The sequence below is a fragment of the Fusarium musae genome, chromosome 3 (genome assembly GCF_019915245.1).
Source record: "Fusarium musae strain F31 chromosome 3, whole genome shotgun sequence".
Taxonomy (NCBI): Eukaryota; Fungi; Ascomycota; class Sordariomycetes; order Hypocreales; family Nectriaceae; genus Fusarium; species Fusarium musae.
Window position 1 is genome coordinate 3,294,590 of NC_058389.1, and position 12,751 is coordinate 3,307,340.

At 49.2% G+C, this 12,751-nt stretch overlaps 4 protein-coding genes across 4 annotated transcripts; 1 reads left to right on the forward strand and 3 right to left on the reverse strand.

Annotated features, from left to right (window-relative positions):
• Window positions 1-198: 198 nt before the first annotated feature.
• NMD3 (ribosome-binding protein) lies at window positions 199-1,827 on the forward strand (the record flags this gene model as incomplete). The annotated part of the gene is made up of 2 exons (XM_044822132.1): window positions 199-266; window positions 342-1,827. The coding sequence occupies 2 exons, from the start codon at window positions 199-201 to the stop codon at window positions 1,825-1,827; spliced, it is 1,554 nt and encodes a 517-aa protein (XP_044683465.1).
• An 88-nt stretch (window positions 1,828-1,915) lies between these two features.
• On the reverse strand, window positions 1,916-2,716 carry J7337_004439 (uncharacterized protein; the record flags this gene model as incomplete). Its single annotated transcript, XM_044822133.1, has 1 exon — window positions 1,916-2,716. The coding sequence occupies one exon, from the start codon at window positions 2,714-2,716 to the stop codon at window positions 1,916-1,918; it is 801 nt and encodes a 266-aa protein (XP_044683466.1).
• Window positions 2,717-5,891: 3,175 nt separating this feature from the next.
• J7337_004440 (uncharacterized protein) lies at window positions 5,892-7,603 on the reverse strand (the record flags this gene model as incomplete). The annotated part of the gene is made up of 3 exons (XM_044822134.1): window positions 5,892-6,962; window positions 7,340-7,399; window positions 7,490-7,603. 3 exons carry the CDS (start codon window positions 7,601-7,603, stop codon window positions 5,892-5,894), a joined length of 1,245 nt encoding a protein of 414 aa, XP_044683467.1.
• Window positions 7,604-10,920: 3,317 nt separating this feature from the next.
• On the reverse strand, window positions 10,921-12,146 carry J7337_004441 (uncharacterized protein; the record flags this gene model as incomplete). The annotated part of the gene is made up of 3 exons (XM_044822135.1): window positions 10,921-11,161; window positions 11,299-11,978; window positions 12,033-12,146. 3 exons carry the CDS (start codon window positions 12,144-12,146, stop codon window positions 10,921-10,923), a joined length of 1,035 nt encoding a protein of 344 aa, XP_044683468.1.
• Between the last annotated feature and the right edge of the window lie 605 nt (window positions 12,147-12,751).

The window sequence follows — 12,751 nt, forward strand, 5'->3', positions numbered from 1 at the left end:
TGAACTTTATGACTCTGAGGAACATTTTCCAATTTTTGCCCCGCGCCTGCAAAAAAATATCCTTTCTGCCCACCGATAAGCGCTTATCAAGCGGCGGCGAACCAAATTCTCCCACTCTAGGATTTCTAAGAGTCACTGAACATCATTCATTTCCACTCAAACAACACCATCAAATTTCACACGACATCGTTGCCCAACATGTCGATGGATCTGGATGACCAGCCTATCTCTATAGCCCCTGCCACTCAGCAGCAGGGCGCTGCTACGTGAGTCCTGATCTTCTTTCACCACCCCGCACTCGTTCTGTCTCTGAGGCGCAATACTAACTTGAGCCTCTTCAGTATTCTTTGCTGCAACTGCGGTGCCCCGATCGATGGAACCGCCTCCAGCGGCGCTCTCTGCTACGACTGTATCAAGCTTACCGTCGACATTTCCCAAGGCGTCCAGCGAGAGGCGACGCTCAACTTCTGCCGAGATTGCGACCGATGGCTCATGCCCCCCAACAGCTGGATCGTTGCCGCCCCCGAATCCCGCGAATTGTTAGCCATGTGCCTCAAGAAACTTCGAGGTTTGAACAAAGTCCGTATCGTGGACGCGAGCTTTATCTGGACCGAGCCTCACTCGCGACGAGTAAAGGTCAAGATCACAATCCAGGATTCCGTCCAAGATGGTATGCTGCTTCAACAGAGCTTCGAGGTTGTCTATGTAGTGGCGTACCAGCAGTGCCCTGAGTGTGCCAAGTCGTACACTGCCAACGTTTGGCGAGCTGCTGTTCAAGTTCGTCAAAAGGTCCTTCACAAGCGAACTTTCCTCTTCCTCGAGCAGCTTATTATGAAGCACGGCGCACACAAAGATACACTCAACATTCGGGAGGCCAAGGATGGCATCGACTTCTTCTTCGCCCAAAAGAACCAGGCCGAGAAGTTCATCGACTTCCTCAACTCTGTGGTGCCTGTCAAGGTGAAGGCGTCGCAGGAGCTCATCTCTCACGATACCCACACCTCCAAGTCCTCGTACAAGTTCACATATTCGGCCGAGCTGGTGCCTATATGTAAGGACGACTTGGTCGCTCTGCCTATCAAGATGGCCAAGCAGAGCGGCAACATCTCACCTCTCCTCCTCTGCCACAAGATTGGTACCTCTGTGTACCTGTTGGACCCTCAGACTCTTCAGACTTGCGATATCAGCTCACCCATCTATTGGCGAGCTCCTTTCCTATCACTCACTGATACACATGAACTCGTTGAGTTCATTGTCATGGATATCGACCGCACAACGACCCAGAAGGGCAAGTGGACGCTTGCCGAAGCCACAGTCGCTCGTGCCTCAGATCTTGGCTCAAATGACCGAACATACTTCACAAGGACTCATCTGGGTCGACTCCTCCAGCCTGGTGATTCTGCTATGGGTTACCTGCTGGCCGGAACCGTTTTCAACAACACCGAATACGAGAAGATCGAGAGCTCCAACACATACTCATCGAGGATCCCTGACGTGGTGCTAGTCAAGAAGCACTATCCCCGTCGCAGAAAGAACCGCAAGAGAAACTGGCAGCTTAAGCGTATGGACAAGGACGAGGGCGAGCTTCTTCCCAAGAAGGCAGACCAAGAACGCTTGGATCAAGAGTACGAGCAGTTCTTGCGAGATGTCGAGGAAGACGAGGAGCTCCGTGCTACGCTCGCCCTGTATAAGGCTAAGAAGAGAGCCGAGGAGGAGATGAGTGTGGCTGAGACTGAGGAGGACGATGAGGCACCTCACGTTGATATGAATGAGTTGCTGGATGACTTTGATGAGCTTACAATGGAGGATCGGCCAATGCAAGAATAGGACTTACATGAATGAAAAGAACTGATTTGATTTCCAAGCAATGAGGCCCTGTTGGTCCACTGTTGAGATTTCGTGATAGTGAACATGCTCAGAGGAATGAAGGGATATCGTCAAGTGATGGTTTAGAGGCTATTTTCTCTTCCGTTTTGCGGAACTGTTCCCTTGACTTTTGGCGTTGAATCCTTCGTTTGTTGATCCCAAAAGGATCATCGTCATCGATATCTTCTTGAGTATCTCGGCTTTTGCTTATCTTACGTGCTTGGCTTCCTCCAGGTGCTGTTGGTCGCTTGACGCTAGAGCCCGGCCGCGAAGTTGTGTTCATAGCTGACTTCAGTGAGCGAGGAGTACTAAATGCTGTCCGTGGAGTTGATCGCGGCATTGCTGGACTAGATGTATGGGCCGTGCGTGCTGCCTTTGTAGCCGTAACGCGTGAGGGCGTAGCTAAATCCAAGTCATCTCCATCGTCAGTCTCATCGTCATCACCCAGAGGGATGTGCCTCTTCTTTGCTGGAGTTGAACTGGATCCTTGATTTAACCGTAGCGGGCTAATCTTTTGTGACTTGAAACCCGCCGAAGCTCTCGTTGCGGCGGTATCAGCTAGACCTGTTGCTGATATCCACTTGTGCTCCTTTCTGGGACTCTCCATGAGACCTTGCAGACTTGACCCTACGTAAGGGGAATCCTTCTTCTCGTTTGAGTTAGTACCTAAGAGCTTGCGCTGTTTGACGTTGCGGCGCACGTCCTCCTGACGATGTCTTGTGAGGAGGGTTGGCGCGCCGACTACAGGCCTTTCAATCTCACGGATTGTGTCTGCGTTTCGGTGTTTAGCCAAATTCTTCAAGCGGTTGTATTCAGAAGTATGAATGTGAAGTGTGAATTGGTGAGCCATGCTGACGAACTCGTCTTCCACTATACGATATCGGTCATCGTGGTCGAGGCCTGGTCTCATGAATCTGAGTCTGGTCAGTGTTTGGTATGAGTGTGAGTTTGGGAGTGAGATGAACCTTTCTTTAGGCGGCTCTGGCGGAGGCGAGGTTGAGGGACTGCGTGTGGCATCTGCATGATATTGTCGGTTTCTTTGCCATTTTGATGAAAGCGTTGAGTCTGGAATACCTTCTGCCTCTATCACGCGCTCGCAACGCGGTTTCTTACGGGAAGCTGAGGGTGTACTCGGACGGGGCGCTCGTGATGGTGTGGGTAGTGGACTCTCCGACTTGACTGAAGTTTTCCTTTCAGGGCCCGAAGGGGTCGAGGAAGTCTTCCATGGTAGTTTTCTCCCCATGGCTGAGGTTCATTATTGGTGAGGTTGAGAAGTGTAGCTGAATACCTAGTAATGAGTGGTGGGGGTTGCCACTTTAGGCAGCGCAGCGTTGAGCTAAACGAGAGCTACCTCGCACTTACACCTTGAAAGTCAAATGAAGTAAGAGGGCATACGACTCAACATCTCTTATAAAATTTATTAGATATCAATAGTGGCAGTAGCCGGGTTAAGTAAGCTCGTATACTGTTTCTACTTCTTTTTCTTATTAGCATGTAAAATGGAAGAGATGCAAGATCGCCATTGCCTGTAAAAGAGACGGTAATGTTTCTCTCTTTATATAGACAAGTAGGTTGATCTAAGGTCGCCAGAAAACGATGATATAGCAGGTCTGGTTCAAACGTCTAAACATTTTATTAAATCAGATGCTTGAGGAGTGCCATGTTAAGACAAACATGCCAAAAAACCAATGCTGTTTGCCCCAGCATTACCCATGTCCATCGCTTATAAAAAATAGAGGAAAATAGATGGAGAGCCCTTTGCAAAGCTTTCTTGAGTAAGTGAGCATGAACGCCAGATCCTACCGCTCAGTCTCAATTGTGCTTTAGCACACAATCTGAGAATTTCCAAACTGTGACTTAATGCCGACCATCCGTGTCATAAAAAAAGAGAACAAATCGCCGTATTTTGTTGTCTGGCCTGCTCTGTTGGAAAGATGCGGCATAGCAGGACTTGTAAGTCACAAAGGTGCGCTCTAACTCGTGCCAATGAACGGGCTCAATATAATTTTGAAGTCCCTTCAGGATGGATAAAGCTCTGATTATCTTGTATCTACTTTAAACCACATGATTCTTATCCTAGGCCAAGGCAAGCTATTCGGCAGTGTGAGTGTGCTGTGAGCTGTTAGCTGTAGTCGTAGATCTTGATCAAGATTATGACCGCCCGCGGAAGCTGATATTATTCTGAGAGGGTCTTACCAGTCCGAAAAAGCCTCCAGTCCTAAGGCAGTTTCTCAAGTCTTGTGTAATCTGAAGCCATTCATAGTTCTTATCAAGCAGCATCAGGGGAGATACTGTATTATGGCAGCACCAAGTGTATGCTACCTATACGGTGGCAGCTCTGCTATCTAAACACTGCCCAACGCGGCTAAATGACTATCTTGATGATTCTTCAGCTTAGCTCCCTAGAACCTTGACTAGAAATCGGATTCCCAATTCTGCATGTCTAACCGAACTCAAGACTGGCTAATAAGGTACAATCTAGGAACATGACCCAGATAACGAAACAGTCATGTGTCCTACGCCATTCCTCACACCGGACTATTTCCATCTTGACCGTGTCAATACGCAAGGTACATCCTCAATTGCGAGACCCAACCTACGTTTCTCTTACCCCATGAAATGGATCCTATTCCCTTTCCCTTTACTCCAGGCCTGGGCAGTCTGGCCTGGCACACACGCCCTCCCCCGGTATCGGACAAATCCCGTCGATAGTCTCGAGATTCCCCAAGTTCCTCAATGTACCCTTTTTTCCCCCTGACCCGCTGCAGTGGATACGCAATTGTGTAATAGCCCAAGGCACGATTCACAGTTTTTGACTCTGCGATGTAATTGCTTCAGTTAATTTCATGATACTCGGGGTTTGCCGGGGCTCTGTATGGATACTATGTTGTAAAGTTGCCTGTCTCATGACATAAGGGAAACTGAACAAACAGCAGGTTATTGCAGACGGTCACCTTTTTCTGCACAGGCAATCTCACCGTTTCCTCAGTCAATGCTTCGCTTCGAGACTCCGTCTCCACCGTCAAAAACTTCCTTTCCGCCGGTTTCCCCCGTATCTTTTCTTCCATGACTGACCTCGAGAGTTGAGACTCGACTATCAAGGAACTGGTTACTACACGCCCCCCCTGTCCCCGGGCAAGCGAGCGGCTCCCATGCGGGGAAAGGATAAAAATTGCATTGCGACATGCGGGGGTGGACTCTCCATGAAGAAAAAAAAACCAGATACTTTTCTTTTTTTTTTCTTCCCCGGACGGGAGATAGTGGCAGGGGACAAAGGGAGTGCGCGGCAATACCCTTCCCCTTCCCATACCCTCCCTTCACGGTGAATCGGCGTCTCGATACCGCGCCCCGCCGATAGATACCACTGAAACCCGGAGGACACAAAGAGAAATACAGCGGCCTTCTACTCCGAGACCGCGAGGTTTCCCCGAGTTCTATCTTATGGAGGTCGCCCAGCCTCTTCTCATCGAGTTGTTCTCTAGGATCCTCGTGCTTGCGTCCGTTTATGGTTTCTGCTACAGCAAGAATAGTAATTTTACCTAATAAAGCAGGAAGTTTCTGTCTTTCCCAGGTGAGAGGCGGGCCAATCACAGACTCGTATTGGATATCGCCTATCGCTCTTCTTTAAGCGGCATCAAGGTGTTCATGCTATCTGCGGGTCAAGGTCTGGCGTACGCCAAGATAGCACCCTCGATCCATGATAACCAAAGAAAGTACGCTATCTTGAGCTCTGTCCTACTGCATCGTCATCACACGACATCACTTATAGAAACATAGATAGAACCAAGTAGTTGAGTATGCAGATGCATTGGCTTGCAGTCAAGGTATATTAAAAGCTATCAACAGCATGCATAAACAAGGATAGTCCAGTGCTTTTCGCAGAGTCCCCTTCATGATAGGTGCGATAATAATGGTAAAGCTGTAATCCCAACGCCGAGTTTCTTCCAGGGTCTTGTATTCGACCACGTCCCATGAGTTTCATACACCATCTCAAACACTCAACTTCTACCGCAATCTAGACAGATCTAAGCAGACTCTCTTACTACCTTGTCAACAGCCTTGGCAAAGTAGTCGACATTGTTGTCGTTGAGGCCAGCCATGCTGATACGACCATTCTTGGTCATGTAGATGTGGAATTCTTCTCGGAGCTTCATCACTTGTGACTCGCTAAGACCAGTGAAACTGAACATGCCGATCTGATCTGTGATGTGGTTCCAGGTACCAGGGGTCTGGAGCTCCTCAAGCTTGGCTCGTAGAGTATCGCGCATGCTGATGATGCGGCCTGACATTGTGCGCAGGTTCTCTTCCCACTCGGCGAAGAGGTCACGATCGTTAAGAACAGTGCTTACGATGCGAGCACCGTACAGGGGAGGGTTGGAAATCTCTGAGCGCTGGAGAATAGCTAATTGGGAGCCGATACGGGTGATAGTGTTTGAGGCATCACCGGCGGGGGCGGTAACGGCGTGGAAGCAGCCGGCACGCTCGCCGTAGAGACCAAAGTTCTTGGCGAAACTCTGGGCAACAACAAGCTCGAAGCCCTGCTCGACAAAGTATCGGATAGCCCAGGCATCGCGGACGAGATCACCAGAGGCAAAACCTTGGTAAGCAGTATCGAAGAAGGGGAAGTGGTTTCGCTCCTTCATGAGAGCAGCAATCTCAGTCCATTGCTCTTGAGTAGGGTCAACGCCAGTGGGGTTGTGTGCGCAAGCGTGAAGAACGAAGACAGATCCCTCAGGAGCAGACTTGAGAGTCTGCTTGAAGCCCTCGAAATCAAGACCCTTGGTCTCCTTGTGGAAGTAAGGGTAGGTATCAATTGAGTGTCCGACGTTCTTGAAGATCTGGTGGTGATTCGCCCAGGTGGGATTTGACAGGTAGACAGTGTGGTTGCCCTTGTAGAACCTGGCTAGGAAGAGAGCGCCCAAGTGCACGGCACCGGTACCAGAGATTGTCTGCAATGTCGTCGAGCGCTTCTCTGAGATGGCGGCGGAGTCAGCGCCAAAGACCAGCTCGGCGGCCTTGGATGTGAAGCTGGCAATACCCGCGATCGGGGCATACTCGTGGTTGAGCTCAGGGTCGTTTCGGAGGATCTCATCAGCCTGTGACGCACATGGGGTTAGCTCAAATTCCAAGACTCAAGGTTTGCACGCAAGTCGTGGCGGCGGGGCTGTTGGGGCATGTTGTGACGCATATTTGCATGAGAAGGATCCAGGCAGCGCATTGTGGAAAGCTGCTGACCCCATGACCCGAAAATCGCAATGATGGGAGGGTTATGAGGCAGACTGGAGCTTGAACGGATCCGCTTCGGAAGCGTCATCCGGGTAGGGGAACGCCTGAAGAGCAATGCGTTCGTGGAGCGCAATGCAAGTGAATGCGATCTGGGGTCTTGAGGTTTGAAAGGTTATGCGACTGAGGGGAAAGTGGCCGGCAATGCCATGAAGGGGAAAGGGCAGCGAGGTGTATAAGAGCATCATACCTTCTTAACGACTGGCAACACCCAGGGCTTTGCCTTCTCGTCTCTGTAAGCACCGATACCCTAAGCAACGAGAAAGCACAGGTTAGCAAGAGCAATCATACTTTGGAGAACCTTTGGATAAAAAGGTTGTGTTGGAAGGCTTCTACTTACAAGATCGATCTTGTTGGGGCTGTTGTCGGCCTTGTAAGCTCGTGCAAGACCAAAGAGAGGGTCTTCAGGAGCCTGGGGCACGACTTCGGCAGGAAAATTTGTAGTAGAAACCATTTTGGGCGAGATGTGACGAACGATGGAGTTGAGACGAGAGATGGAGGAAGACGAAGAAGAGGTCGGTGCCGTTTTATTATCAGTCGAGCTTGAGCTTGAGGTGTTGCTGCCAGACTGAGTCTGACTGGGTGTACTCAGTGACGGTGTCATAGTGGGCTGCGGCCCTGAGGATTTTCGATTTAGGGGGGTAAGGAAGTGAGGAAGAGGGGGGCCTTTGGGGTCCTGCGGCGCCGTGTCCGGTGGTCTGGGTGGAACCAGGGGGGGTGTGTCTCTTAAAGTTGAGGTCGGTGAACTGGACTTGCGGGTGAATGCGACAGAGCCTGAGCCCAGGTGAACTGAGGTGAGAGGCCCCTGTAGGAGTGTGCGTCTTTGGGGAAAACAAAAAAGGTACCTAACAGCAACTTTTGTCAGTAAGTTATGGAACGCCAGTTATTAATAACAGAACTGTTTTGGGCAATGAATTGACGAGGAAATGCTTCAATTCGCCTCCGAAACGTCTCTCAACACTCTTCCCGTGTAAGAGACTCGGGACTCGAGACTGTCCCTTACAGAGCCCTACGATTCTTATCTCAAGAACTCAGTGGTCTCTGGCCGGGCAAAAGCATTGAATACCCACACGGCCCCATGGCATGGCTATGACTGTTGCGTAAACCAGATTCTGGCCTGATGCCCCCCCCCCCCCCCCCCCCCAGCTACTTCGCTGCAGGCGGGCAAATAGGGCGCCGTTATTCCGGACCACTGGAGCTCTCGGGGGAAGGGGCATGCCGCCCAATGCCAAACAGAGGTAGAAGGTGGGCTGAGCTCACCGGACAACTTTCGCGGTGGGCTATTTTGCTGCTTGTTGATGCTATCGTTGCATGGGTAGAAGGGAAGGTTAGGTAGGTAGGTTCAGAACCATACAGGTACAGAACAGAACCGCAAACCACTTGTGACTGTACTTGTGCTTGTGCTTGTGTTTCTCCCCAGGGGGTGCGTCTGTGGTTGACTGAGACTCGGGCTCAACTCGCGCGACCCCAACAGGGACAGGCCTAACGGACCAAGGGCAGGCAAACATAGGAAACTTCCTCTTGCGTTTGTGAAGAAATTGACAACTCACCCTTGAAGCTGTTGTACCTTTGTGGTTCCTGGAGTTCCGTCGTCCTTTTCTCAGATGATCCCAACGTGTAGCTGGTCTGTTTGAAGCTGTTTCGTATATAAATAGGCTTTGTATTCGATGCCTTAGCAGACGGTGATAACAGTCGAGGAATAGTGTTTTGTGACGGTCGGACTCGAAAGCATGTGCGGTTCAAATTGAGACGCAGTACGAATCTGCGATTGGATTGAATTTGCGACAGTATAGATGTCGAACTTGCACAGAGATCGTGAAACAGTTGACAATGAAATCATCAGTTGTAGAAAGTTGTGATCGGGCCTTTAAATTATGCTCGCTGCCGAATTTCAATAACTACGGTTATCTCTTCCTTGGATTGCGACAATCTAATCTTTTATGCTTTGTCCTCAAACAGGCATACCGAAATCACTTCCCGAGCTTGTGAAAAAGCTTGTGAAGCTCCATCCTCCATCACGTCAATATCAGAGCTCCCCGTTGTGATCGCCTACCGATACCTAGGCCTGTGAGCGTCACCTCGGCTTCTTACAGTCTAACGTCACGCGCGTAATGGAGCTGACCGACCGACAACCGTAACTCACCGAGGTATGTACTCTTTGGTACATTTTGTTGCTTTACTTGGCATGGGTGACGGTGGATTTAGAATACGGAGCTAGGCTGACGCAGTGCTATCTTTATCCGTTCGAGTAACTGATCCCATGTTCGATTTTGCGGAGAGAATCTACAAGTACGAAAGGACCTTTGAAACTGATTATCAAGTTTCTCATGGTTCACTTGTGGTCTGATCTGTGGTCCCTTGAACTCACATGTTTGAATCTGATCTCAAATATCTCATCTCACATTACGGATGATAACTCTAATTAGCCCTCACAGGCTCACAGTTCCATAACTTACCATACCGTAACATGTAAATCCAAGTTTCATGACCGTTGAGTTGGATCGACATTTTGCATCAAAATCTCTCCAGTTTCTTCCCCAAACCCCTCCCCTAGGTACTAACCAAGCCCAAGACTCGAAATGGATCCGTTCCCCAGAAAAAAGGAACCTGGTTCATTCTTCCAGACCCCTTCGATTCACTTCCCTACCATTTTAGACAAGTTACAGCACGCATGCATTGCCAGTACAGTACCGGGTGGCTCTCGCGGCCCCGGACGCCCCGTTACCGTCCTGTCACGGGGAAGTAAAAAATCTTTAGACAAAACATCACGAGGCTTTAGAATGCACTGTTGGGTAATAGCTGGTCCAGCGTCAGCGCCCTATTACATGCGCGACTCCGACTTCGCCCGGCTAAAACGTAACATGATGGATTTGATTAGTCGTATGACTGACTCTGTAAATTGGAATGGTCTTTGCGACGTCTACTCCGTATGCGAGGTTCATCTCCCTCAGAAATCTACATCTACTGTAAATCTTTGAATTGCCCCCTGAATTTTTAGTAGGTCCCCGCGTCGGGCCCGGTTTACCAGCCTGCGTTATTGGGCGACAGAACATTCTGCATCGTATGTCTTTGCATTATCGAATGTTTGATCTTGCCAGAGCTGAAAGGCGAGGCCGAATGATTTAATGAGGAAAAAGGTCTAGTTTGAATCTTAGATACTATGAAAGATTGCTGGTGTGAGATGAAATCTCCTGATGTCGCCAGGATTGCCACGTCCATATTATGCAGAGTACCACTCAAATACAACGGCCAATATATCATAGTTTGAAATCGATACCACAAGGACATTCCGTTCATTGTCTTGAGACTCATACACATGGCCTTTGCGTCTAACCATCCATACATATATTTCTCTTAGGGTCCTTGCTTACATGGCGTTATCAACAAGGGGATACATCAAAGTTTACTGGTTTCTACTTACATAAGTACCTTGCCATTGCAAAACTCCTTCATTGCTTCGGTTGTCTGTTTTACGGTTCCATACAGTGACAGGCCCGTGGTCTCACTCTTCACGGCCAAAATCAGCTCAGTCTGAAGTAAGAATATGTTCCGACTCAAAGTGGTGTTTGTCTTCAGGCCAAACATTTCTCATGAGCTCATTAGCCACTACGAAGATGAACATAACAAGGCACATATATGTGCTCCGTCTTCGACTATTTGCTTAGTATATAGCATAGAGATATAATATAGTTGGTTGCGGCTCCCACACCCTCCCAGCTCTTAATGCCTAGGTGTCAGTATGTCTGCACACCCTTTTGTTCCTTTGCCAACTCAAAATACCAGATCCCAAAGCACAAGGAAAGCGCAGAGCCCACTTGCCGCAAAGAATGTATACTTTGCTGGACTTGCTCGCTGTGTCGCCTTTTTTAATTCCTTGTTACCACCGCCCACGTTTTCCGTGGTTGCAAACGAGTCTGCTACGAGTTGATCTATATGCGCTGACTGCGTGGCAAGGTTGTTGACGAGAAGTGACTGCAGCTCAGCTATTTCTAGTAACGACTTCTCAGCAGTTCTGTCGTACGAGTGTTAGCTCATATGCATGAATAAACTTCCCTTCCCCATGGGGTGGCGCTTGCGCTTGGAACTCTAATGTAGATACAACCAGGCAAAGGTGTGCCGATGGAGATCGAGAGGACATATGACACGTACCTGACTTTGTCCAAACTATTCTCGAAATGCTTCATCATGTCTTGGTTCCCTTGCTCAAACATCTGGATCTGTTCCTCTGTCAACCCCTGGCTCGGGAACTGACCGTCTTCGGACATAGGGATCGGTGCAGCAGGGGCTGGTTGGGAGTTTCGTCGGGCAGATGGAGGAAATTCCGCGAAATCTCCAGCAATGGTGGCGCCTGATCTTGAAAGCATGCTGCGGTTCTTCTCCAACTCACGCTTGAGACGTGTTTCCATCATTTCTTGTTGCGTTCGACAGCATAGCTCGAGTCGTTGCCGTAAAAACCAGAGAATGCTATCTCGATGAATTCCCAAATCTCGTGCCTTGGCTTCGGCTTCTGCATGCTCCTCTGTTTTACTGCTAATAATGCCACCTGATGCCCATGCCCCAAAAGCTCCTAGGCCTCCAAATTTCTTTCGGATTATAGCTGATTCAGTTTCACGCCGTAACTGTTCAGCCTCATCGAGAGCACGAATGCCAGCATTCAACTCCCGAATCATCTGCTTCGCATTGGCGTCAACTTCTTCTCGGTCTCGATCCGTAAGCACACGAGCTTGTTCTTTTGCGACTCGATTATGTGTTTTTCGTGGCTGCGCAGTCGATAAATAAGCTTGTCGAACATCTTGAAGCTCTCGATGCAGGCTGGTAATATGCGAATTCTAGAGATACTAGTCAGCTTTGGGAGTGAGGTCGAACCGAAGCGTATGGCTTACAATCCTATATGCCTCCTTTAAGAAACCATCGATAGCATCCAATGTGACACGTTTTCTTGTTTCCGGCGCATTTCGTTCCCGCAGGAGCTCATTGAAAGTGACCGTGACATCCATGGCGTGTGCTCCGAATTAGTCCAGGACGAAGGTTTTCGCTGAAAGGATGAGCCGTTGGTGTACCCGAGTTCATGCGCTTATGTGCTTTATGGCTGAGTGATTCCAGCTTTGTCTGAGCATTCGAGTCAAGCTCTCTCATCAATAACAGTCCAGGGTTGTTGTAGACACCATGGCTGCATTGGTATGAAGCTCTGACGCACTTCGAAGAAAGCTCCACGTGGCTTAGTCATCGAGCTCAAGCTCCAATGCTGAAGAAACCATGCTTCAGCTGTGATGCAACCTCTTTACCATTCTAGGCTATTTTACGGAGTATAATGATTTGCAATCAGTCAAAACCTATAGTGACCCTCTAATCCTCCACTCTTCGCGATCCTTTTATCAAAGATCATCTCTCAACTTCCACACTCAAGGTGCACGATGGGCAGATCAGCTTGACTCGATTCAACCTCCGAAAGACTGGATGATAGTCCAGAATTATGAAGATATCGGTCCGTCTATGAAGGCCTTGAGTACCCTTTCCGATCAAAGCTTTCTTGATTTAACGGTGAGGCCGACGAAATTGAGTATGAGACTCCCTTCGGAGAGGTGGACCGGAGAGGAGCTCG